This window comes from Dreissena polymorpha, chromosome 7, assembly GCF_020536995.1.
Source record: "Dreissena polymorpha isolate Duluth1 chromosome 7, UMN_Dpol_1.0, whole genome shotgun sequence".
NCBI lineage: Eukaryota > Metazoa > Mollusca > Bivalvia > Myida > Dreissenidae > Dreissena > Dreissena polymorpha.
The window spans coordinates 68,094,391-68,121,697 of NC_068361.1; the positions used below are offsets into that span (position 1 = coordinate 68,094,391).

At 35.2% G+C, this 27,307-nt stretch overlaps 1 protein-coding gene across 2 annotated transcripts; it reads left to right on the forward strand.

The window, feature by feature from the left end:
* Window positions 1–7,660: 7,660 nt before the first annotated feature.
* On the forward strand, window positions 7,661–27,307 carry LOC127837523 (histone-lysine N-methyltransferase PRDM9-like). Of its 2 annotated transcripts, XM_052364683.1 has the most exons (10): window positions 7,661–7,852; window positions 15,486–16,666; window positions 17,685–17,770; window positions 19,483–19,594; window positions 20,996–21,072; window positions 21,321–21,506; window positions 22,849–23,014; window positions 23,950–24,069; window positions 24,755–25,560; window positions 25,645–27,307. In XM_052364683.1, the coding sequence occupies exons 1-10, from the start codon at window positions 7,764–7,766 to the stop codon at window positions 26,227–26,229; spliced, it is 3,408 nt and encodes a 1,135-aa protein (XP_052220643.1). In that variant the 5' UTR covers window positions 7,661–7,763; the 3' UTR covers window positions 26,230–27,307. The 2 variants fall into 2 exon arrangements, with proteins under 2 accessions (XP_052220643.1, XP_052220642.1); XM_052364682.1 differs by having other exon boundaries at window positions 24,755–27,307.

The following is a 27,307-nucleotide window of genomic DNA, read 5'->3' on the forward strand; positions in this document are numbered from 1 at the left end:
ACTCTAACACCCACTTCCGATCATATTTAACTAAACTTAAAACAGCACTAGACAACTCAATCCCTGTAGTTAACAAAAAACCTAAAAAGATTAAACGCTCCGTCCCCTGGTGGAACCAGGATTGCGAAGCAGCCATTAAATACCGTGAAAAATGTAGGAGAAAATAGAACAAAATCAAAACAGGCCCTAAATATGAAAAACTTAAAGAAGCTCGCGCAACGGTGAAACAAGTAATCAAAAAAGCGAAACTATAGAAACTTGGAGTTCAACGCAGTTTTAGAAAGTATCACGCAATTGACTAATAAAAACATAGCTCTGAAATTAATATGGATACCGAGTCATGTAGGCATCCCGGACAACGATTATGCCGATAAACTTGCAAACATAGGATCACAAGAGGGTATACTCTCCGGGTTAAAACCCAGCGCACGCGAACTTATCGCCTGTATTACCCAAAAAGCGTATACTGAACAAGACCAACACTATTCAATATATTGCGCTTATCATGACTTACCATTTATCACTAACCCCAGCCACAAGATTCATGTCTATAGCGCCATTAAACAAGAAGAAAGAACATATACGCGCATGCGCCGAATGGTGTCTAGATTACACGGCGATTACCACAAAACAGTGCTCTGCCCCCAATGCAGCGTTCCAGACACCTTCGAACATTTATTCTGTATATGCCCTCATCATGCGGTCAAATGACTAGACCTAAGTGCAGGTATAATAGCAGCATACAGCAATATCACGGTAAATATTGATCGCCGTCTACTGTTAATGCCTCCGAACAAGATTGGATCCGTTGTAAGGCAACATGTTTTCAAATTTTTGCGAGACACGGGATATCTGAATAAAATATAAATACACTAATTACATCGCGCATGAAACGTGCAGTTAAATACTCCGATAGCGAGCTTCCACTGCGTGTGCCTTATTAAAATAAACAATAAATACTACAGTATAAATACACAAGATACATCGTGTTCTTTACAACCTAAATAATAACCCGTAGACCCTTGTGACTATTGAAAACATTAATCCCGTATGGGACGCCACGGTGATGCGGGAGACGCCGCGGGGAGGAAAATAGAATAGTAGTATGTATTTTTTTTAAATCAGAGTTTATTTACAGGTCCTACCGGCCTCTTCACGAGGTCTTTGAGATCCGACCTGTAATAGTAGTATGTATCGCTTCATCGCTTCATCCCAAGATTTTATACAAACATCATATATCCGTAACAATATCTCTTTGTCCTCATACTTATAGTAATTTAAGGTTTAATTCTCTTATAACTTGCAAAATAAACATAAATATGTACAGAAAAGACTATTTTTAGATTCTAACGTATTACAACTACCTCCCCTGTAGTAGCAAGTTATAAGGAAGATCGCATTATACGAACATTCGAAATCTTAAACCCTTATTGCTACAAAATCTGCTCGTTTATGTAGTATGTTCTTTTAGAATTCAATTAAAAACTAGATGTATACCTGCACTTAATCTATAAAATAAAGCGATACAACAGGGCATACTAATCAATCTAGCGTCTTCTGTATAAATTACCTCCCTTAGGCTTATCCGAAAAGCAAAAATATGCATATAAGCAAATCGCGTACCTTGCATAAGAGCGAATAAAGCGCGTGCCGGTGCCAGGATAAAAATACATTTAGCTAATTATATAACATTTACCCTGTCTTCCGGACCCTGTCCGTGGACTATAGCCATGAAGGGTTCCCCTGGGCGGGCACGGATGACGGGTCAACTCGGTGAGCACCATGGGGCCGCTCGCCCGAGCCCGCTCAGAAGGAACCTAAGGCAGTATCACGGCCCGAACGTGGCACGGACAGCCGACCTATAGTTACCCCGTCGCAGGGCATAGCCGGTCTCACCGGTGATCACCGTGGGGCCCCCTGGTCTGTGCCCTGTGACGACGCCGCGGACGGGCAAGGGCTGACAGGCTACACAATATAACCCAGTATAACAACAACAACACTCTCTTAATACAACGACGGAAGGGATTATGCTACCAAATATAACTGACACCCAACCCATGAAATGTATCGGTCACCTGCCTCGTTAACAACCGCGACTTAACAACATAGACGCAATTTAACGCCCCCCCCCCCCCCCGTGAAAAACAGTTAGCAATTGAGATAACAGTATCCGGGTTCCGCGAGACCCCTCCCCGTGCTGGCTTTTTAATTATTTTTTTTTTTCCGCTGCATACAGCACGCAGCAACCGACGACAACGAAACAGGGGAATGCACACAGACAACTCACTTCCACAAATTAGCGGAAGCCGCACTAAGTGCGCACGTAAGTAACTTATTACTTGAGATATCTACAGTGCAACCCCTACAGGTGTATATAGCATAACAGTATCATACTACCATGTTTTTGTCATTGTTTATATATGTATATTATAAAAATATGTTGGTCGGAGCGTGCCGGACGGGATAGATTATATATGACTCTGCCAACACGACCCATCCAAGATGACAAAAAAAGAAAGGTAAAGGTATTTATTATTTGCTCACCATCTTATATCCCAGTAGTACACTAACCGTTGTATTTGAATACTCTTATGTACCTATGTAGCCGGCGTCGCCCACAGAACGTCAATAACGACGCAGGAAGTAGCTGCGCTACGGCCAAACAAAATAGTACATAGGGTTGCTGCCGGTGTCACCATAGATAATATAACTATAACGTGCGTGCTCTCCTAGTACCAAACTACTATAACACAGCCCCTCTCTTCTATCATCGAGTAAATGATCTATCAAAACTAGTCTGGCCCCCACAACACCACAGAGCTGCAGACCACCACCTCAGCAAGAAGAAAGAAAAATCTTGATATTGTCTATGCCCACAATTAAACTAGTCATCTCGGTCGAATAACACATAGTCAGGCCCCCTCTTCTATCATCAAATACATGATCTTTCAAAAAAACCAGTCTGACCCTGACAACACCATACTACCAACTCTCATAAAAATAACAGTGAGAGCCCACGTCACCATAAAATATGACACAAGGCAGCATAGCGATATTTGAACCATAACTAACACCATGTACTTACATGTCCTCCGCGAGGGACGTTAAAAGGTGGTGCAGTGTATCGGTGCTATACACCGGGCACTTAAAAGAACCAGGGACGCCTCTGGAATCGGGGCGTTGCCTGTATCCCGCTCGAACCCCCACTAACACCTCTCTTTAGGCGGAGAGCACAACAACCCTACACAGTCAGACAAAAAAGGGTTTACTACAACATAATAACGTCTAGCAAAGCTCAAAATACTCCTTATAACATATTACATCACTTCACACCAAATTATAAAAAACAAACACTACGTAAAAGTAAATATAATTCAGCCAAATCTGATGCATGGTCTGGATGTTTGGCAGGCGGGCGAAACAGGACGATGGTGGCTCCGAATGGAATGAGTGCTGCTCCTTGGTCGGCCTCTATGACTGATCTACACACAACCGTATATACATAATCACCATAAGACCTAGAACACAACCACATAACACTCACTTACACATCACCCCCAAACAAACCAGTACACCGAACACACCTATATAACACCCACATACACACAACACTAACCTACACAACACCCTAAGCAAACCAATACACCGAACACACCTATATAACAAACAAATACACATTACCCATGCACACAGCATTACATCTAATCATAAAATCATCACCAGCAATACAGTACAGGGCACATTAAGGTCTCATTGGCCAGCGTGCACTGAACTCTCCTAAAACTAAAAGTAAAAACCTTTGGCAAAACACTCGGACACCCGGGGTAAATCTGACCTACTCTGACTTAAAATAACTTTGATCTCCTGAAAGGTCACAGGGGCAGGTCGGACCTCAAAGACGTCGTGAAGAGGCCGGTAGGACCTGTAAATAAACTCTGATTAAAAAAAAACAAACTCTTAAACGAATGCAGATAAACCTTATTTTTACTCATTACGTAATTTATATTAATAAAAAAAACACGAACTATTATGTGGTTGTCAGATCGATAACAGAAACTCTTAAAATCCTCAAATATATTTGATAAACCCGTTTCGCTTCCTTGTTTTGCGTATGGACCTATACACACATATATAGGTCCATGTTTATTTCTTCAGTACCGTTTTGGAGGCGCGCGAGAGTATTCAGGGGCGGGTAATCCGGGAGGTATCGATTTCTGGGATTGTCTATATGTAAATACACACAGCAGAGGGATGAAATTAATGAGTTTTGTAGCTAAAACTGGGTGGCACGATTTACGCTCAAAATACGCGAATACTCATAATTTTGACACAGTATGGCATTTTTGTCCATATTTTTGAATTTTTCTTAATCAAATGAAACAATATTAAGAAAAACGTGGTATCTTAAGAATTAAAAATAATGGTTTTATGCTGATTAGAAGTCAGAAATTGCCGGTAACGTATACTGTTTATCCCTATTCTCGTGGCAATTGGCACTCAATTAAAATGTTTTTGCATAATCTGCAAGTCTTACACATTGTTTAAATATTTTTCAATAAAATGCACTTTTGGATATCAATTACAATCAAAGTTGTGTTTCAAAACACAACAACCGCTTAAAACTGATTGTCCTGATGTAGGACCCCTACCGCCATCTTAAAAAAAATCGTCAACGGCAATCTCACGGTAAATTGCTTGTTTTTAAATAAATTTTCTGTTGGTCTGAAAGAAATTATAAGTTTATTGGGAAAGGTTGGATTTTTTCCTTATACAAATATTATGATACCTATTTTAAAATTATTTTCAATTTTACAATGCCACGTACACACATTCTTATAAAACAAATACGCACGTAACCTACCACAATTCGCTTGAGACTTACCCAAACACTCGATGTTTTGTCACATTATGAACCGCAGTAACATATATATGCGTTTTAATGTATAGTGTTTTGTCATTTCAAGTAATTATGAGGTAATGAAAATTAAGACAATAATTTAATAACCCACATTCTCAACAAAATACGCTCGAGACCTACCACAATACGCTTGAGACCTACACAAACACTCAATATTTTGTCGCATTATGAACCGCACGATCATATATATGCGTGTTCATTTATGGTGTTTAGTCATTTAGTAATTATGAGGTAATTAAAATAAAAAGACAATACTTTAATAACCCACATTCTTAACCGAATACGCACGAGACCTACCCCAATACTCTTGAGACTAACCTTAAAACTCAATTTGTGTCACATTATGAACCGCACAATGATATATATTCGTTTTAATGTATGGTGTTTTGTCATTAAAGTAATTATGAGGTAATTCAAAGTTTAAAGGATTGTAATATATTCAGATACAAGATTTTTAATTACATTGCAATCATGGCTTTACATAATTTATGTCACCTAAAAATACTTTAAACAATGATTTAATTGAAAAACCTGAAAATGCTTCCAAATTACAAAAAACATGTAGGGTAATGCAAAATATTGTTTGTTTTTGTGTTGTTGTTGTTTAAAAGCTTCGTAATCAGCAAACTCACATTTTGTTCTACTTTGTTAAGACCACCAGATAACAGCAGGGAAACAGCGACAGCCATCAAGTCTTCCAAGAAAAAGGCAGCACTTTCCGATATTCTGTTTCTTACATACAATGTATACATTGTATTATTTGTAATACTTAGTAGAATGACTTTGTCTTGTGGAAAACGTTTTTTATTTCATTGAAAAGAGAATAAAATACACATGTTGACGGATCAATTATTGGATAAAAATAACTATGCAGGTAAAAAACTTAGTTGCTCATACTCCGTAAAAGTGGCGACAACTTTTTTAAGGCCATGGAAACCCCTGTTTATGACAGAATCTGGTCTGTTATGTTGATTTATCAGTCTTGAAACTTTACCCCCCCCCCCCCCCTCCCTCGACCTGAGTAGTTTCTTTTTTCATACCTTCAATGATGCTTATAAGGGATATTAGCCAGAGCTAGCCACCGGTTTTTTTTCACCACATGGAAACTTAACAGAGCAATAGCTGTTAGACCCGAATTTACACAAAATCAAAGTACTGCGATGTAACATTCTTGTCGCTATAAATTGGCTTGAATGGCAATAAAAATGCCATCTGCTAAGTGTCATTAAAGAAGGTCCCTGTGTGCAAGCTGTAGCTGGATCCAATAAACATAGGTGACAGTCATTTGTAATATGTGTGTCTGCTGTATCTTAGTCTTAGTATGCCAACATTTTCAACGTATATAATTAAACCACATGGAAATAAACACCAGACTTGAGAAAACAGAGTGCTTAACTAACATACCAAACTGTATGTTTTACACAAGTCAATTTATTACCGGCAGTAATGGAGATGCACACCCAGGTATTAAAAAGAGAACATCAGGGATATCAAATAGTATATCGCTATGAATATTATATAGAATATCATATAAGAAAAAGAGACATAAATTTCTACTGGTCGGGCCTTCTTCTTTGTTTCTTACATAACATCAATTAACAAAAGTACGTCTCTCAATGGAAAGTTGATTACTAATCTGCAGAAGTGTCATAAACATGCCACTCACCGCAGGCATCTTATCTTCAGAATAACGCCGATAATCTGGTGCTGTTGCATAATACATTTTAATAATTAGATAAAGGTCGTCACAGTGTTTGTTGTTTATAGTTATGACAACAAAAGCCATTATAATTTCCATCGTACGTTTAATATGGGATCTATACAAACACAATAAGTATAAATGTGCGACATGAGCAAATTAAGAGATAGTAGTAATTAAAATAATGACCTTAACACAGACAATTAATGTAATATGTATAATTGGAATTCGTAGAACTTAATTAGAAGTTGCCGCAACTAAATTTTCTATTTAGATATCTTGCTGTTTCGCTCTAATCTAATGGCGTTCTGTTTTCCTTGGTGTATTACATCACAGTACGGTCGGTCCTCTTTGAAAATAAGATTTAAAACAAATTTTCGTAATATCTTTGTAAATCGTACCATACGAAAATTAAGCCAATCTGTTCGAGTAATGATTTAGTTTGGTTTGCCCAATATCTGCCGTTGTATGTGGCGTTATTATCTGTGTCACTGAGTATATAAGTATATAGCATACGATAATTTTTTATTGCATCAATTGTAATGATTCCTTCAATATTCGAGTTTATTGTTTCGATGATACATATATAACGATGTTGACGATTCAATCAATTCAGCTTTATACTTATCTCGCAATGATATTTTTAATAAAAGAATTAAGTTTTCGATATTAATCATACATCTCCATATCCTGAATGGTTAAGTTTATCGCCAACTTTTGATAACCGATTCACCGAATTATTTCTTTTAATACAATTTCTGAAATATCGTCCAATAAATAAAGGGAATCGACCAAGTTCCGCATACAACGAATAAGTTGACAGTTTTACATTAAATAATCTTTTACACAATTTTCAGTGAACACGTACAATAACATTGGCAGTTATAAACCCCCATACTTCACAATATATTCATTGCTTTTGTCGCTTTACAATACAAAGTGTTTGTGACCGTTTTAAGAACTGTGTCAACAAACTACATTGTACCTGTATCACCTAGTACGCTGACCGATTGTTAAGTAAACAGTGTGATCGTAAACGAAAATCCGATCAATAACCGTCTCGCATACACACCGATCATTGCCAACTGATTTGAGACCGTGATAAGACTACGTATGTTGCATGTTCTTTAGACAATATTTATTTCGATGTTCTTCATGCAAGATATAATCCAAATAATATGTGCATTTCATATAATTTGTATTGCGAACTTGGACAATAAAGAAGCAAAGACAAGGTAAGAAAACTATTTTTTGTGAATGCATTGACGTTTTAGTACAAACACAATGTAAACATGTTAAAAATAAGCACACGTTGCATGAAAATCACTTGTTTTAACTTAAAAAGTACATTTCTTATGTATGTACGTTAGTACATTTATATTATGATGGGTATGCGTTAAATGAAAAGAAAAACGAAATAAACGAGGATACCAGCTAGTGTATTATCTACTTATTTTTTAGAGGTTGCTCACGTCCCATGTACTTGTCATGTAACAGCTTATAACATATCGTTTATTCTTATGAGTTTATTCTTATGATAGAAATTTAAGTTCGGATAGATTTAATAAAAAGGAAATATTTTAATAATATGTTTGAGTAATTTATTAGTAACTATTGTAATTACTAATATGTAAGGAAATGTTAAAATATTATTTACATCAATATTTCTATCTGATACATAAGCAGAAGTTAAATGTTAAACTATTTTAGAGTTCATCTCGTGCATGTATAGACTAGTTAAAATATTGGAAGGTTTGTCAATAAGCAAGTAAACATGATAGAGTGGGGGGTTAATAAATTGAAAAGTTTAATACCATATGTTACGATTAGGAAATTGAAGGATTATATAACTGACAGACATTTCATTAACGGAACAGGTCAACCTATTGACATATAGGATTGTTATTACCTCATTTATCGTTGTAACGGTACATATGAAAGGGGTCAACAGAAAATCTTATTTGTACAGGCCATATAAAATTATTCACAGGCATTCACAGGCAAACACAACATAAAGTTTTATGTCACACCGAATAATGAAGTTTGAATAATTGATTATGCAAATATGGTTTCATTTCCCCAATGTAATTCAATTATCGGGAACATCTGTTGATACGGTCTTAGTTCTATATAAACAATTAGGCTCGTAGGTCAACATTACTTCAAACTAATGAAATTTAAATAATTGATTATATAAGTGTAATTCCAATTTCCCAAGGTACATAACGATACAAGTTCGGATTGAATGTATATCGGGGTCTGCATAATTGATTATAGAAGTGTTAGATATCATTCCAAACGACGCAAAATTTGTCTGTATCGTATATCGATCTAATCCTATTGACCGACGTTTTAGTATGTTTGCACACAAGACATTATACAAATATACGCGTATCAGACCAGCTTATGATAACACACTTGACAATGACATTAACTAACGCTAGCTTAAGCCCTACAGCGCTCAAGTAAACATCATTTTAGGCGTAGATAACATTTTAATACAGTTTGTAAATATCCTTAAAAGCAAAGCACTGTTACATAATTTGTATAATGTCTTGTGTATAAATTCAATCCGAACTTGTATCGTTATGTAAAAACATTTTAATTGAGTGTCAATTGCCGCCAGATAGGGATAAACAGTTTACGTAGCCGGCCATGTCTGACTTTTAATCAGCCAAAATCATTATTTATAATTTTTAAGATACCACGTTTTTCTTGATATTGCTTCATTTGATTAAAAATGTCCAAAAATATGGACAGAAATGCCATAATGAGTCAAAATTATGAGTATTTGGGTATTTTGAGCGTATTTGGTTTACAGTCAACTCGTATTAGCTGTTTATTGTTAATTTTAAAGGTGAGAAATAGGATATGGTGTTTTCAGGTATCGTTACTTTGTTGACTGATTATGCTACACACGTTTTATCATTACATTTCTAATTTAAAATTAATATAGTAACGTATGAAAATTTCAAAAGTTTTAATAAAAAATAAATATATATATATATGCTTATATAACAATTTAATAGAGATTAGAAAACAAATGATTAAAAAACATGAACGCGGCAATCAAGCTCTACATAGACTTTTCTCTATTATAAATCAATACGAATTCTCATCACGGGAACTATTAGACCTTCATGAAAAAACATCAGGGCGTCAATATAATGCAATGAAACAACGTTATTAGATAGCTTCAAGATAAATGATTGACTTTATAACAAATAAGAAATAAGACATATAAAACAATCGCAACATAAAATCGAAAGAGGTTGCTACAATAACGACAATAGAAAACGTAAGTTTTGCAACGGACACGATATAGAAAATGAGTATCACTTTTTACTTGTTTGACATTGTAATGCCATCGGCAAATAAAACAGACATTATAAACCTTGCTAAACATATTTTAAATGTTAATGTAATGCGTAATAATAATAACACTAGGGCTAAATGCGTTGCGTATTTTGTTAAAGACTTTTTCTTAAGTTATGAAATATTAAGTATAGAATGAAATGCATGGAACTTACCAGTTTGGCATGTTCTGTGTTGCCATTTTTGGCAACTATCGCATTCAATAGCTTGCTGCCTTGGACACACACTCCTAGAACACAAGACAGGGATAATCCATCACAAAAACGCATGTATTCACTTATACGCATGCAGCCCGTATCACAGTTATGTTAATAATGATAATGTATTATTAATGTAGTCGATTTATATACATTACTAAGATACTTTGATATATTATGAAATAACCGCACGCAACGAACATCACTTAAATTTAATTTTATTTGATTTAATATAAAACTGATTATAAAAGTAGAACATATTTATTGCAAGCTTAATGAACTTTAATTGAATCTTGCGCGGTATACTTTTACAACTTTATCCGTATTTTGACAAACATTAATTATTTTTAATTTATTAATGTTTCGCCATTTTAATTATTAGTCGTTGTATATTACACCTTTCACACCTCTTACACACATTCATATAACCCATGAAAACACCGACCACAAGTGTAAAAGAGACATAAAATGTGACAACCGTATATTCAGATAGTTAAAAAAAGACATAATTGCTATGATATATACTTATAAACTACTTATAAACAACTCATCAAATCATATCCTACATCTTTTTCAGATTTTTTTATGGCGTGCGAGTTGACTTTAAAAAGTGCGAGTTGACCAGAAAAGACGTGCGAGTTGATCAAAAAACGTGTGAGTTGACTACCGTGCGAGTTGACTTAGGGACGAGTGACTCGTGCTGCCCAGCATGCAATATACCGATTTATCGCTGGTCCTCAATCACGAGGTATGTGCGCGTTTCGTAGGCCGTGCACCCGCACAACAATACGTTTTGCTATTGCGACTTTGGGATATTAGGCTCAGAGATGAATTAGTGCAACTACTAGCAGTAAACACATATGATACACAGTAACATATAATATTTCTCCTTTATGTATTGTTTAAATAGCAAATCGCAGGTGGTTAGAGTTTGGCTAAGTCCATATAAACGTACTCCCAGAGCCTTTGCTAATGTATACTGGCGACTCTGGGAGTACATATGAACCCCTTCATAAACACAATCACAGTTTTACACACAGATTTTGTGCACATCACTTAACAGACGTCGTTCGTTACCAATTAAGGAAAGTGATGAATAAGCCTCAAAACGACATTAAATTTACCTGAATGGCAGCCTAGGGACGTTATCCTTTGCATGCAACCTAAAACAACACGAAAATGTTTCAACACACTATTTTTGCTGACATTTTCATTTTGAAATTCGGAATAGCGTAAATATATGACACCTGTTCAACATCGTTATGTTATCGACTAAGGTTACATCCAATATCAGAATGTGCAAAAGATTGTCGTACTGCGACCTAACCGATAGCGACACTTTTTGTCTGCAACATTACGACAGTTTCCCAATATGGTGGATAGAGTGTATAAATAACAAATGACAAAGTAAATAAAAAGCAATTCTTCCTTGCTTTAATGCATGAGTTTGTGCTTTAGACATGTAAACGTTGATAAGTTAATGCAGTATCAGTGTTCCTTAGCTTTTGCAGTGCATTGCAACTCTAAGCAACCCTTTCGGTTATACAGATAAGAGTTGAATTATTGCAACAAGCATGTGAATATGACATTAATTAGTAAAAACATCATTTTGAATAAAAAATAATCAAATTATAACTAAAAATCAACTTCTCTTAAAAATATTATATATATATATATATCTATCTATATATATATATTTATATATATATATATATATATATATATATATATATATATATATATATATCTATATATATATATATATATATATATATATATATATATATATATATATATAAACAAGATAATCAGCTAAAAATGACCAGACAATAGGTTGCATTGATTGGAACGAATGCTAGTCATTTCGGTACTTGGTCATTTCGGACTTAAGTCACTTCGGCACTTCGATAGTTATTTCGGCACTTGAAGTTGGATGTTTCGGCACTTATAGTTAGACGTTTCGGCACTTGGTGTTTTTTTTTTAAGTACGTAAGTTTGTTACAAATTAAATGCATTTATTGGTAAATTAGTATTTGTCAACATGTATTGTTATGTCATCTCAATACCTTCTAGAGCTTTATTTAATCTTAAAATTGAAAAATAATGGGAAATGGAAATGAAATAGTTAAATCTAAATATAAACGTTTACAAACCTCTTGCAAACTTCAATTTTAACCTATAAACTTTATTATTAAGTTATTTATATATATTCTTGATATAGAAACATAAAAAAATAATGCAAACGCATCGAATTTTAATCATTTGTATTTTTCTACTTTGAAACACGTAAAAACAAATATGCCTGGCAAACATCGATAAAAAAGTAAATGACCAAACAAATAAAACAAATATTATGCACCGAATTTTACTCTGATTAATTCTTTTATTATGAAAAAGTGAAAAAAGACATTAATGGCAAACATCGATAAGATGTTAATAACCAAACAAATATAATTCGTCGAATTTTGAACATGTTTTGTGTGAACAAGACAAAGTAAAAAAAAACATAAATGTCAAACATCGAAAAAAATGGTCATAACCAAACAAATATAATTTATCGAATTTGATCAGTTTTATTTTTCTATTTTGAACAAAGTTACAAAAAAATCATAGCAAACATCGATAACAACGGAACTTAATAAACCATATCATCATTACTGTCCACCAGAAGCAGCTGGCCCGTATACGTGGGCACACTCTGTCAGCAGACGTGAGGCGGAGATCTCCTTCTGAATGTACCTCTCCCACAAGAAAAATAGCTTCCCCTGGACGGACCGGGTAGCTTTCCGCTGTCCTCGTTTCAATTTCCCATTGGACATCAGTTTGGTGTGGAGTTGGTTGTCGGATGCCACATTAAACAGTTCATAGATGTTGTAAGTAAAATGGCACCGGTCCTCTTGTTGCCACCCCGGTGTTCAGACGGTTGTGCCATCCCGCGTAATCTTTGTTGGTACGGACGCTTTTCATGAAGAATGACCAATACTCCACCGGAAAGATGCTGCTGTTTATCCATGTGTTTAACACATATGCAATGACTGCGTACAGTTAGTCATTGTTGGCCCGCTCGTCCAATGCCTCGAACATTGATGGGATGTGCTTTGCTGGCAGAAACGGCAAAGTCATGACCTGGCGCAAAGGAGATTTAAGAAGTGACTGTTTATATTCTAGGATCAGCTTATGGTTCAATAGATAAAAAATACATGCTACATCTAATTTGGTACTAAGCCAGACTATTAATCCGCGAGTAATTGAAAAAGTGACGTGCGGACCGTAATTAACGAAGTTTGTTGATAATACAACAATTATTCACACCCTTATCCCAAAATGGGTCCATTACACTATTCTTAAAGGCAGACAATTCAGCAAAACACATTAAACAATGTTTTGTCATAAAATACTAGACAAATATGATGGGTCTTTTGAATGAAAACAATAGTGAGTCTCAAATACTAGATATAGCAAAAAAGAATTAATATATTAATACCTTATATCATATTGAGTCACACATAAGTTATACAGATTTTTTTTTTGTAAACAAACAAGAAATAAAACATTCGAACGCATTTTTTCGAAAACCTCATGACAAAACAAAAACTAAACAAATTATTACACAGTATTCAAATAAACAATATCATTTACAAAACATCCAAGTTCCAATTAAAACGAAAACATATATTTTCGAGAGCATGAACTAAACCAAAAATAAATATTTAAATGATTTTACATACCGAAAAATATGTCAAAAGTGTTATTTCAATTCAAGAAAGCATTTTCTCTTAATTTCAAATTATATTTGACAATGGCACCATCGCGTTGGACCAATGAAATCTCTCATGTGTTTAAAATGTTGGCCAATTATAATGTATGTTAACGAAGGTTTCAAAATGAGCTGGACAGTTAGTATTGATGCATAATGTAACATCAAGTACGGTAAGAATGTTTTGTGTTATATTTTATTTAATCATAGTACCGAGGTCCGTGAACTTTGCAGGGAAAATGTGAAGATTTCAGTCTCAGATCGGATCAGATCTACGACGAGTAGGTCACTCGAGTTATGTATCAAGTTATTTCTTATAATTTGACCTAGGTTTTTTTTTAAATATTGAATGATATGTACATTTCCAGAGAGAAAATTCATTTCTGTGTCGATGCAGACCGAATTCATGGAAATCGCTGCAGAATTGATGAAGTTATGGCTGTTCAAAGCGATGCATGTCATTTTGCGATTAATACCTTGTAATGACTATTATTATCCGTGACTCAAGAGGAATATAGCATATGTCTTTTCTTCAGATTTTGTTACTAAAGTAACATGTTCTAGTGAAATGCCACACATCTTGCTGAATTTAAAAAATGTCCCTTTTTTGGCCCAAATATGGCATACATGGTACATGATGTATATAATAATAAGATAGAAGTCAATGTTGGTATGTTTTCCTTTATTACATTTTTTCAGCACTCAAGATTCGAGATTTACTTTCAAGAACAGAAAACAAATGTTTCGTTTTAGCAGTTTTTAATTAAACACAATTTAAATGCCACTACATAAACTTCATTTCTTTTGATCAAATACACATATGCAATTTTTGTTTAAGCGAATATGCATCACTTCTAAATCCGCTTGCATATATATGTACTGCACGAAAATATCATATTATCATCACGTCTATTCATTGCTTTTTTTAATTATGCTGAAAACATTAATGTTTATTTATCATATTAATTTGAATTCAGATTATGGTTTGTGTGATTGTTACTGCTTGAATTGCCATATCTGCATGAGGTTTTCCATCCTTGTTTGAAAAACCATGTGTTTGCATACATGTTGAAAGGCATAAAACTTCAAGACATAAAATGATATGGAAGTTTATATTATAAAAAATGCAGACAAAATAGAGAATAAAATGCTTAAAGTAGATTTAATAACATTCTAAGTGCAGGAATTTGTGTCCTCATTTTCAATACTGTCTGTGGTACATGTCCTGGGCCCTGATCTCTTCAAGGATCTTATTAATCATTGTCTGTACTTGCTACAAATTACAACATGCAACGCCTGGAGGTAGTTATCACTAGTGTGACAAGGTTTAGTTAATTAAGATCTTTGAAAAGAGAAGATGATCAATGAAACATAATTATTATTTAAGAATGCTTTACAATTATGATTGCAATTGTCAAGTCTATTGGCAATATTAAAGCATATTTATGAATGTCTTGCATGGCTACTTACGCTACTGTTTTGTGAATCTGTCCCAATTAAATGGGTCTGAATAACCATGTTTATCTTTTACATTTCCAGAATGACAAGTACTCAGAAAAGTCCTCTTCTTGAGGCCTCTAAGAAGTACAAAAGAAGAAAACAAGATACAGAATACAATCTCATGGGAAGTGAGACAATCTATACTGCGATTATAAAGGAATTTGATTCCACAACCCAAACTGATGTAAACTCTATATCCACTAGGGTAGGTGCTGAGACCTTTAATTCAGATGACTTCAACTCTGTGTGTGTCAAAGTCGAGGCTGATGAATGGTGTAATGTAGCTGCTTGTTTTTATTCTGGGTGTGTTGAATATGAACAGGTTCAAGGGGAAGAGATATGTCAAGAAACAGAAATATTCTATGGTAGAGGAAAGCGTGAGGATGTTTATATCCCCTGTCCAGGAAAGACCCTACAAGTTGGGACCAAGAAGGAGCCAGTGTTGGATGAAAAACAGGATGCTGGTGATAAATTCCCTGTGGAACACAAACTGAGGATTTTAAACGCGTTGCCTCTGAGCCAGTTTGGTTCTCAAGAAGTTTTTCTAGAATTTGAACATGATCAGTTTATGCCAAGTGTACAACATTCTTCCTCTGATTTGACTCCTGTCATTCATTTGGCTTTAAAAACTGAGGCAAATACTTCAAGCACCTCACCGGTTCAGGTTTTGCCTATGAATGTAAGCTCTACCATAACATGCGGATTAGTGACAGCTGCTAGTTCTAAATCGACTGACGCTTGGGGTAAAAAGGAGTGTTGTGATATATCCATTATAAAAGAAGTTCCTCCACATCAGCCCATTGGTTTGTCAAGTGATGTAGCATATAATATGGATCGAATAGCTTCAATATTACCAGTGAATGATCTGGATGTTACAATGCCTTTAATCAGCTACGATTCAAAGTCAAATCTATCGCATAAAATTTCTGAAAGTCAGAGCAATAAAGTGCCTTTGTCGATGAGTTCTAAAATTGAAGAAGTTGCCATGACATCCGAGGAAGTGAATTCCAATCTGGTAAATGAGTCTGGTGATTTTTCTTCTGATGATTTTGAAGAGATATTCATTGATGGTGATTGTTCTTCGGATGATTTTGAAGAGATATTCATTGAAAGAAACAAAGGGGAAAGCAAGAGTTATCCTTTAACGCTTTCGGCACCAACGAGGGTTTGTGGTGAAGGTTCTTCGAGAGGCTTTGTCAAGACAAGGGGTACAGAAAGAGGTATTGTTATTTATAAAAGCTCTCAACATCTGTAGTATACATTTAGTATTATGTGTATTATTGCACATCTTATAATGTATAGTCAGATTTTAAACATTGAATATTTCGCATTATGTGGTTTATTTAAATACTAAAACATTTTTATACGCCCGTTTAAAAAAAAACGGGACGTATTATCGTTTCACCTTGGCGGGCGGCGGGCAGCGGCCGCGGTGTCCACAGCAGTGTCCGCTCTCTAATTCAAATATTTGTCATCCGATCTTCACCAGACTTGGTCAGAAGCTGTATCTAGACAATATCTAGGACAAGTTTGAATATGGGTCATGCCAGGTTAAAAACTAGGTCACATAGTCATTTAGTGCGTTTTAACATTCAGCATGCTGTCTGCTCTCTAATTGAAGTAGTTTTCTCCCGATCTTCACCAAATTTGGTCAGAAGTTGAATCTAGACAATATCTAGTTCAGGTTCAAATATGGGTCATGCCGGGTCAAAAACTAGGAACCGGGGGCATTTAGTGCATTTCAAGTATTAAGCATTGAGTCCATAACCTTCAAACGGGTGTATCTTGTTTACACCAATTAGATTGTGATAAATAGCACAAATTTACTTCAGCAAATTGTCTTTTAAAAAGTACAAAACAAAAAAGTTTATACAATAAGCAAAAATTATTGGTTCCTTACGTCGACCATTTTAACCACCTAACCACTTTAAGCTATTGAGTAAATCAACAACTGGCATACTTGCCGATTTAATCAAAAAGAGCAAATTCAATAGTCCAGTGACCTCCCATTCATTTGAAAGGATTTATGAAAGTCATCATGCTGTATGAACACATCCGATGTGTCAACACATTCAGACTAAATGCAACTGTCAAATTTTTTAGAGCCTTCAATCCTAAAGGAAAATATGGGTTTTCGAAAAATTTGAGTCACAAAGAATGTATTATTTTGTCTTTAAATGATAGTGTACTAAAACTTTGAGTTATTGCAGTAGTGTGATTGCAATAATGTGTTTGCAGAGAATGCTGCAAAAACAACTGTCCCACTTTTTTGGAAACCAGCTAAGAGAAAATTAGACAAACATGGTGACCTAGTGAGTAATAAGGTATGTATAAGTTACCGGTATTGTGTTGTGTTTGTACGCTACCAGTGTGTCTCGGTTTGAAAGTTCTTGGTTCAACTTCTCTCCAACTACAGGGTGAATCTTGCTCAAACTTTCACAATTGAATGATTTTAATGTGTGATGAAAATAAAGTAAGAATAACTGGCTTCAACAAGACCGGAAGGATCATGGCCTTTGGTCTCTTTCCCACTAAAGAATGTACAGTGCCAAACTAGTTTTTTTTAAGTCCCTTTTCACTTTTAACAGATTTTTCTCAAACTTTAATTGCCAAATGAAGCCTAATGAGCAGACAATGTTCCTTTTCCCTTTGAATTAACATTTCTAAACTTGTATGGGGAGTAAGTAAAAAAATATTAGCATGAGAGGGCTGAAACTCAACAAACATATAAACCAGCATGTGGAGTTGTTGCAAATTATTATCCCCCGCCATAGGCGGAGGGATATTGTTTTGGCGTTGTCTGTCCATCCGTCATTCTTTCCGTCCTTCCGTCCGTCCGGCACTTTTGTGTCCGGAGCCATATTTTGGAAGTGCTTTGGCGGATGTCATTGAAACTTGGTATAAGTATATATATGGATAAGAGGATGATGCACGCCAAATAACATTGTACACTATCGAATAATAACGGAGAATTTTGAAAAAATGCTTTATTGCGTGTCCGGAGCCATATCTTGTGTCCAGAAGTATAATGGCGGGTGATATCAATTCAACAAATATTCTTGTATCGTCAACTTTGTTGTGATGTTTTGTGCACAACATAGTAAAAAGTATTGCTGCTAGAGACTTAAGCTTACCAAACATTTTAATCAGCGTTTGAACTTGTCAACCTCCATCTTTTGGTTCAGATTTTTCCAGCATAAGTGAAGTTTACAGACAAATGCCAATAGTGGGGTTATCTGTCTTCTACAGGCACATTTCTAGTTCACTCTATAATATACACTTCTGAAAAAAAAATAACAGAATACCTCTTTGATTGCTTCTTGAACTTTGTTCACATTTAAATTGCTGAATTACATTACTTTAAATATGATTGTGAAGAAGGAACTTTGTTTGTAACAAGTTTTGGCTGAAGTGTTTCGTTTGTTTTGTTTTGTCCACTGTATAATATATCTCACATCTGTGGTGGGGGATTCCATGTCTTTGAAACATTCTTGGTTGATGATTACCTAATTTCCATCCTATTATTTGAACAGTATTGGCCTTATTTACTCTAACTCTGCAAATCTGTCAAGACATAGAATTGGAATTTTTCCAAAATGCTTCCACAACTATTTGGTCACTAGCTATTGCTGTAGCTTTCCAATAAAAGAAGCATTATTAAGTTTAGTATATTTCTTGGCATTTTGAAATGATCTTATTGGTATTAAAAATCAAACAGTATGTTAATCAGTTATTCAAATTTTAAAACAAACAAGTCTAAATTTGTATTTTATAAGTTTAATGACATTAAAAAAATGATAAAATCTCAGCAAACCGCATCAACATCACCATTAACATGTCTAATGCTCTAATATTTTCATTTCACTAAACTTTAAGAATGAGTTTCTGTCTTTTTAAAGTAGAGAAAAATTATTTGAAAATGAGATATTTCAAAACTTTTGCATTGAATACTTGTTTGTTTTTATTTAAGGATAATTATAGCAGAATACAATGTGAATATTGTAATCAATATTCTTTGTCTTTAACAACATTGCAGAGTGTGAAGAAAGCAAAGACACCGGAAAAGAACAATTCTGAAGACTGTCTTCAAGAGAGGAATCAAGCAAGCTGTACGAATCTGGAACCTCCTGATGATGACCACTTTCTCTGTATGCCCTAGAACAAAATATCCATGACCTTGCACTAGAAAGTCATGCTAAAACACAACACATATACTAAACATTTTAGCTCCCTGAGCAAGTTGTTGATGATTTTAGCTATTTTAGTCTAAATGCAGCATCATGTGTTGTGCATATACAACCTTTGGCATGTTGCCACTCTACTTACAACAGTTTAGTCAATCCTTATACAATTGCGTATGTCTACATTGACGATATCTAGACCAAGTAAGTACCTGGGTCAAGTACACTTGTACATAACACAATTAGGATAACTGATCAAATCCTAGAAAATCTGGGTAACTTATTCAAAAGGCACATTTATGAATCCATTTGTCTAAAACTTGGTTCGAATGTTAAATTCCATAAGACCTAGACAAAATTTGAAATTTAGTCAAGTGGAGTCAAAACTAGGCACAACGTGAAATTTTGAAAACCCTGTCACTATTGTAGAGCCTTACTTATGATTCAATCTTAATAAAACTTAGTCAGAATATCTATCTATCAATCTAAACCAAGTGCAGTTATTGGTGAAGTGCGTTTAAAAAAAATTGTAACAATTATAAAGGTAACATTAATATTAACTCTTTAAGAACCTTGGTCAGAATGTTCATCTTGACAAAACCAAGTTAGAATGTGTGGTTAAAAACTAGGTATCCAGGTCAAATATGAGATAAATAGTAAAAAAACTTTAAAATGCCTTATTCGTTGCTAATTTGGATTGTCGAAATCTTTTTTTTACCATATTAAGGCACACATTAACACTAGAACCTGTGAAGTTATCAAATAAGTCACTAATTCAAATCACTTACAATTGTTCATTAAACTAAGATGAGTGCTATAAGGTCATTGCTCCCTTGTTATGCTCCTACATTGAGATGGGGGCATAGGTATTTGCTTTTCCGTCCAATTATGTTCTGCACATAACTCTGAAAGTTAAATAATATTTAGAGAAATGATATCAATCTAATTATTTGAACTGATATCCATGTGTATAGTTGTACAATTGGCTCTCATAGATTATAATTGAAGTAGAATCATGTTTTTAATGCAAGTATGTTTCAATTTTTTCATATTTGTCTTTGCCATATTATTTGCATTGCATCATGTTGATGCAAATGTTAAAATAAAACTAACACAAAAATGCACTGAGTATGACACATTATGTGTAAAGTAACATGCTTACATTTATACAAATCAACATTTGTATTGGAAACGTTTAGTAACACAATATCTAGACTATGACCACTGAAATTTCTAGCACATGGTAATATACTCTTTAAAAGCTTTAAAAACTAGTTCTTTTAAGCGGATAAACCAGTAGTTGACTTAAGCTTTTGACTTAAATGAATTTTAAATGAATGTTGTCTTCTGTTTTGTTTGCTCTCATAGACTGTGTAGAATGCAACAAGGAGTTTGAAGGGGACTGCGCTGTCCATGGACCCTACAACTACATACAGGACAAAGAGGTGCAGCTTTGTTTATCTGTAACACACATACTTAATGTGGTACAGAGAATTAGGAAATGAAAAAAACGTTTTTGCATATTAGTATTGGTAAATGAGACCGTTCGAAATGTGTATATATGAATGTTGTAAATTTTAATTGTTTACGTGATGTCAATACATTAAAGAAACTATATCAATACGCCCCTTTTATTCTAATTCACTAGCTAGTGTTTCCAGTACATTCACATATACCTTAATATCGTATGCAGGTGCCAGAAGGGGACCCCCATAGAGCAGACCATACCTTACCAGATGACCTAGCAATTAAAACCTCAACAATATTTGGAGCTGGTCTTGGAGTATTTACAAAAGTTGGACTGGAGTCCAGGATTATGTTTGGACCTTATGAGGGCGATATTATCGCTGAAAACAATAAGTCAGGATATTGTTGGCAGGTGGGCCTATCTTCAATGTGATGATTAGCTTGATGTATTTATACCTATTTCTATTTTGAAATGCAAGAGTAATTTAACAAAGTCTAAATGTTTGAAAATAAAGAGGGTGTTTGCAGCAAATGTTTCTATCAAGCAGTTTATAAAGGGAATTTAAGGTTTATTATATAAAGTTGTGAAACTCCAGCTGCTGGAGCAGTATTGAACTCTCATTATACACAATTAGTTGGTCCTTTATTTAAGGCAAGGCAAGTGACCAATTGCCCAAACAGCACAAAACAGCACAATACAAAACAACATACATAACACATAAATGTATGAATAAAGCTGGGGACCGCCTTGGTATGGTCAATGCAAAGCATTGGGGGTTTAAACCGGTTTTAGAGCGCTCAACCTCACACTTGGCCCAGCATTATGCCACCTCAAAGTGGGAGGCATTAATATTGTACCAGTCCATCTGTCCTCAGCATGTCTGCCCACCCTAAAGCTTGAATGTCAGCTTCTCTTGCACTACTGGGTTGATCACATGCAAACATTAACTGTTTGATGATATTGTTGTGTAGATGATTGGAAAGAAAGGAATCAGGACTTTTGGGTATTTGGGCATAATTATGGTTTTCAACTCCTGTTTAATGTCTGGGTTGATCTCGCTCAAGCTTATTATCTTACTGCCGACATTATAATTTAGACTGTGAAAGTTTAGCTGTGACAAGATTTGACAGAATAAGGGCCTTTTGTCTGATTTTCCTTGATGTAATATATTGTCCCAAAATCAAAGCCTTTAAGTGCTTGGCGGATTTGGGTCAGACTTTAACAGAAAAATGTCCATAGTATGAAGATGATTGTTTGGAAAGAAATTTACACTGCGACCAGTTTTGTCTGAATTAGTGCCTTTCGTCTGTTTGTCTAATGTACAATCAATAGTTAATATGTGTGTGTCCAAACATATGTCATTAATGCATCAGTGTCGTTAACACATTTCTAGTAGATATATCGATTACCTGTTATATATATTAGCATTCTTGCATGTTTATACTTCACACATTTTGTGAGACTGATTTAATTATTATTTCAAATTAATGTGTAATTGAAGGATGTAAAGTATTTAACAATATTACATGAATGGAACTTAAGTTAGTAATTACAAACAAATTACTTTGTTTGTGTGTTTTGTAGAAAATATTGTATTATCATTGCTGTTGTTAAGTTTCTAAATACATCATTTGGTAGTTCAGTCTGACATTTGAATGTTGTTCCTAACGACAAGTGTATCAGGTATCATGCTTTCTTGTGTATCAATCCTGTTTACCTATTTGTTTTTATAGTAAAATTTTATGCCGTTCAGATCTATAAGGAGGGCAAAACGAGCCACTTTGTAGATGCCCAGGACAAGTCCACCTCAAACTGGATGAGATACGTAAACTGTGCAATGAAGGAGGCAGATCAGAACCTGGTAGCATTTCAGTACAAAGGAGGCATCTATTACTGCACATTTAAGCCAGTTTCATCAGGTACATACATGGCTTAAGATATGAAGACTTTATGTAGGGGCTGTTATGTACCGTTCTCTTCAACAGCGCATGTGCTTTATTGTCGCCATACAGGACAAGTGAACTATTCTCCACATACTTTGGTTTTCTCAACGCACATGGTCACATCAATATAAAATACCTTAGAGTATAAAATAAATAGTTGTAAGTTGCTGCTGTTACTCAAACTTCTTCCCAAGTCTGAGTGCTGTCTGAGACCCACCTCAGATCCTTGCATTAATCAGCCTCAGGCCTTGAAAGACCTTGAAAAATATTCGCAACACTGTATATCAGGTGATTCCAATTTAAAGAACCACATGCTTCTCACTATGTCTTGTTGGGTGTGCATCCAGGTTGTGAATAAATAAACAAATAAATGTAAGATATTTCTGAAACTTGACCAGTTTGGCTTTGTACTTGCCATTCCATTTCAATCATACGAAACGTAACAGATATAAAGAAAATATTTGTCACACAAGTCTGGTTAAAGAATGTATTGTAATATCGAAGAGGTGAACAATTTCGCATTTTTAACCAGGTTTTCCAAAGGAAAAAACTGGTTATAAGAATGGCGAATGTCGGCAGGCGGGCGAGCTGGCGGGCTGGCGGGCGGGTGGAAACAAGCTTGTCCGGGTCATAACTTTGTCGTTTATTGTGAGATTTTAGAATCATTTGGCACATTTGTTCACCATCATTCGATGGTGTGTCGCGTGAATGAATTACGTCAATATCTCTAAGCTCAAGGTCGCCACGACTAAAAATAGATTTATTGTGAAACAAAGGGTGTTAATTATAAACAATCATTTCAGTTTGACTTGTCTCCTTTTATTAGACTTTTTTTCAGATTGAAAACCTGGTTTTGTGACAATTGTGTCCCTCGTTAATAAATAACTTGTTTATATTTACTGTTGCTTCAGGGGAGGAACTTCTAGTTTGGTATGGAGATGAATGCGCCAGAGAACTTGTCCTTAACAGAGAAGATGGCTTCATCAGAGAAAAGAATTTGCATTCCAGACTTAAATATGCCAATGGAGAAGGTTTGTTAGCCTTTTTTTATTTTGACAGTTTATCCTGACAATAAAAACTTAATCACTCTTATGGTTGATTCATTTTTTGAACCAGGTTTTCCGAAGAAAAACACTGGTTATTAGATTGGCGAATGTCGGCGGGCGGGCTGGCGGGCGGGCGGAACAAACTTGTCCGGACCATAACATTGTCTTTCATTGTGAGATTTTATAATCATTTGTCACATTTGTCCACCATCATTAGACGGTGTGTCGCGCGAAAGAATTACGTCGATATCTCCAAGGTCAAGGTCACAATTTGAGTTCAAAGGTCAACAATCGCCATAAATGAGCATGTCCGGGCCATAACTATGTCATTCATGGTGAGATTTTAAAAGCATTTGGCACATTTGTTCACCATCATTGGACGGTGTGTCGCACGAAATAATTACGTCAATATATCCATAGGTCAAGGTCGCCATGACTAAAGATATATTTATTTTGAAACAAAAGGGGTTAATTATAAACAATCAGTTCAGTTTGAGTTCTCTCTCTTTATCAGACTTTTTTCAAATTGAAAACCTAGTTTTGTGACAATTTTGTCCCTTGTCTTGGGATTATAATGCCAATCGGAGCAAAACATGTATTCCGGGTTCAAATTTCATATATAATAGGAAAAATCTGTCTTGAATATCATGTTAATATTGTTATTTTTTAGAAATTTTCCAATGTGTGTACTGCAAGATAGCATTCACAACTGCAGTCCTTTTTGTTCGTCATTTGATGAGAATGCATGGTGGTGATCAACTAAGATCCAAAGATCTGCAAGTTCTGGATCAGTGGCGTCTAGAAAATGATGATCAATATCTGATATCGTATTCAAAACTGATAAATCGTACATCCAATGAAAAACACCTCAACAGTATTTCAAATGTTACACATAATAAAAGTGACTTTTCACAAAGTTTCTGTGATGAGCAATTAACAAGTGTAATATTACATAAGAATAACAATGTTGAGGTGAGTACTTATACAAGTAAAATCAGTAATGGCATGAAGACATTTAAGAGGATACCTACAGGAAAGAGACTGTACAAGTGTGATGTGCGTGGTTATGCAAGTTACAACAAGTGTAACTTTAAGAGACATATGGGGATACATACATCAGAGAGAGTGTACAAGTGTGAGGTGTGTGGAAATTCATTTACCCAAAGTAGTGCCTTGAATACACACATGAGGATACATAAAGGAGAGAAACTCTTCAAGTGTGAGGTGTGTGGAAATTCATTTACCCAGAGTGGCCACTTGAAGAGACACATGATGACACATACAGGAGAAAAACTGTACAAGTGTGAGGTGTGTGGAAATTCATTTACCCAGAGAAGTGTCTTGAATTCGCACATGAGGATACATACAGGAGAAAAACCATACAAGTGTCAGGTGTGTTGTTATGAATGTATCCAGAGTAGTACCTTGAAGACACACATGACGATACATATAGGAGAGAAACTCTTCAAGTGTGGGGTGTGTGGTTATGCATGTAACCGGAGGGATCACTTGAAGAGACACATGAGGATACATACAGGAGAGAAACTCTTCAAGTGTGAGGTGTGTGGTTATGCATGTAACCGGAGGGATCGCTTGAAGAGACACATGAGGATACATACAGGAGAAAAACCATACAGGTGTGAGGTGTGTGGTTATGAATGTATCCAGAGTGGTGCCTTGAAGACACACATGGCGATGCATACAGGAGAGAAACTCTTCAAGAGTGAGGTGTGTGGTTATGTATGTAACCTAAGGGGTCACTTGAAGACACACATGAGGGTACATACAGGAGAAAAACTGTACAAGTGTGGGGTTTGTAGTTATGCATTTAACCAGAATGGTACCTTGAAGACACATATGAGGATACATACAGGAGAAAAACCATACAATTGTGAGGTGTGTGGACATTCATTTACCCAAAGTAGTGCCTTGAATACACACATGAGGATACATACAGGAGAGAAACTCTTCAAGTGTGAGGTGTGTGGAAATTCATTTACCCGCAGTGATACCTTGAAGACACACATGAGGATACATACAGGAGAAAGACGGTACAAGTGTGAGGTGTGTGGTTATGGATTTTCCCAGAAAGCTTCTTTGAATAGACACATGAAGATACATACAGGAGTGGGAGTACACGTATGAGGTGTGTGATAATGTGGTTAACAAAGTTAAATAAACAAATGGGTAATAAAGAATAAGAGTATGGTTTAGGTCACCTAAGCACATACGGCTTATGGGTAGCTTTAAGGAAACCCTGTCGTCTGTTGTATGTAATATGTGCATCTTTTTTTCTTAAAAAAGAAAACATCATTTTTTGTTATATTTTTATACTTAAGATTTCAATTTTTTACTGTTATATAAAAGGAGGAACAACATTTACCTTGATTGTGAAATATTGGATATGAAGTATTATTATGCCCCCCTTCGAAGAAGAGGGGGTATATTGTTTTGCACATGTCGGTCAATTGGTCGGTCGGTTGGTCCGTCCACCAAATGGCTTAAGGATGATAAATCAAGAACGCTTAGGCCTAGGATCATGAAACTTCATAGGCACATTGATCATGACTGGCAGTTGACCCATATTGATTTTGAGGTCCCTAGGTCAAGGTCTCGGTCAAGGCCACGTTTTTTTTGTTGGGGGGTGCATATGTCTCCAACCGCGGAACACTTGTTTAAAATGTTATTAAGTAATTTATTAAAAAACTGGTGCTTATGTGGTTCATTTACATATTTCAGATGATTCACTGAAAGTTCAATTAACAATGCATTAAATAACAGTACTGGTATTAATAAATTGAGCATTGGTATTGCAAAAATGGGTCTTCTGCCATAGTTCAAGGCCCTCCTATCTATTGGCACAAAACCTGTCCACTATCAAAAGGTGTCGTTGTCTAACAAGCTGACAGGGTAGCTCTAAATCAGACTGCACTAATGCACAGGCTTGTCTGGAGCTATTCTGGCTGCATATAGCATGAGCATCATTTTTGCATGACGCGACTTAATTGATGTAGAAAATGTTTTTAATTAGCACCACATGATATCTATTCAGTGCTTTAATTTGTAATGCATGTTCAAGAAGTGTTTTAAACATGCCCATGTTTTCAAAGTTAGGAAGAAAGTTCGTTGTGTTTAACCAAAAAAGGATGTGTTTTTTTAAAAGTGATAATGTGTTCCTAAAATAAAGAATGATATTAAAGTTGAATACAAGAAAATGAGCTGA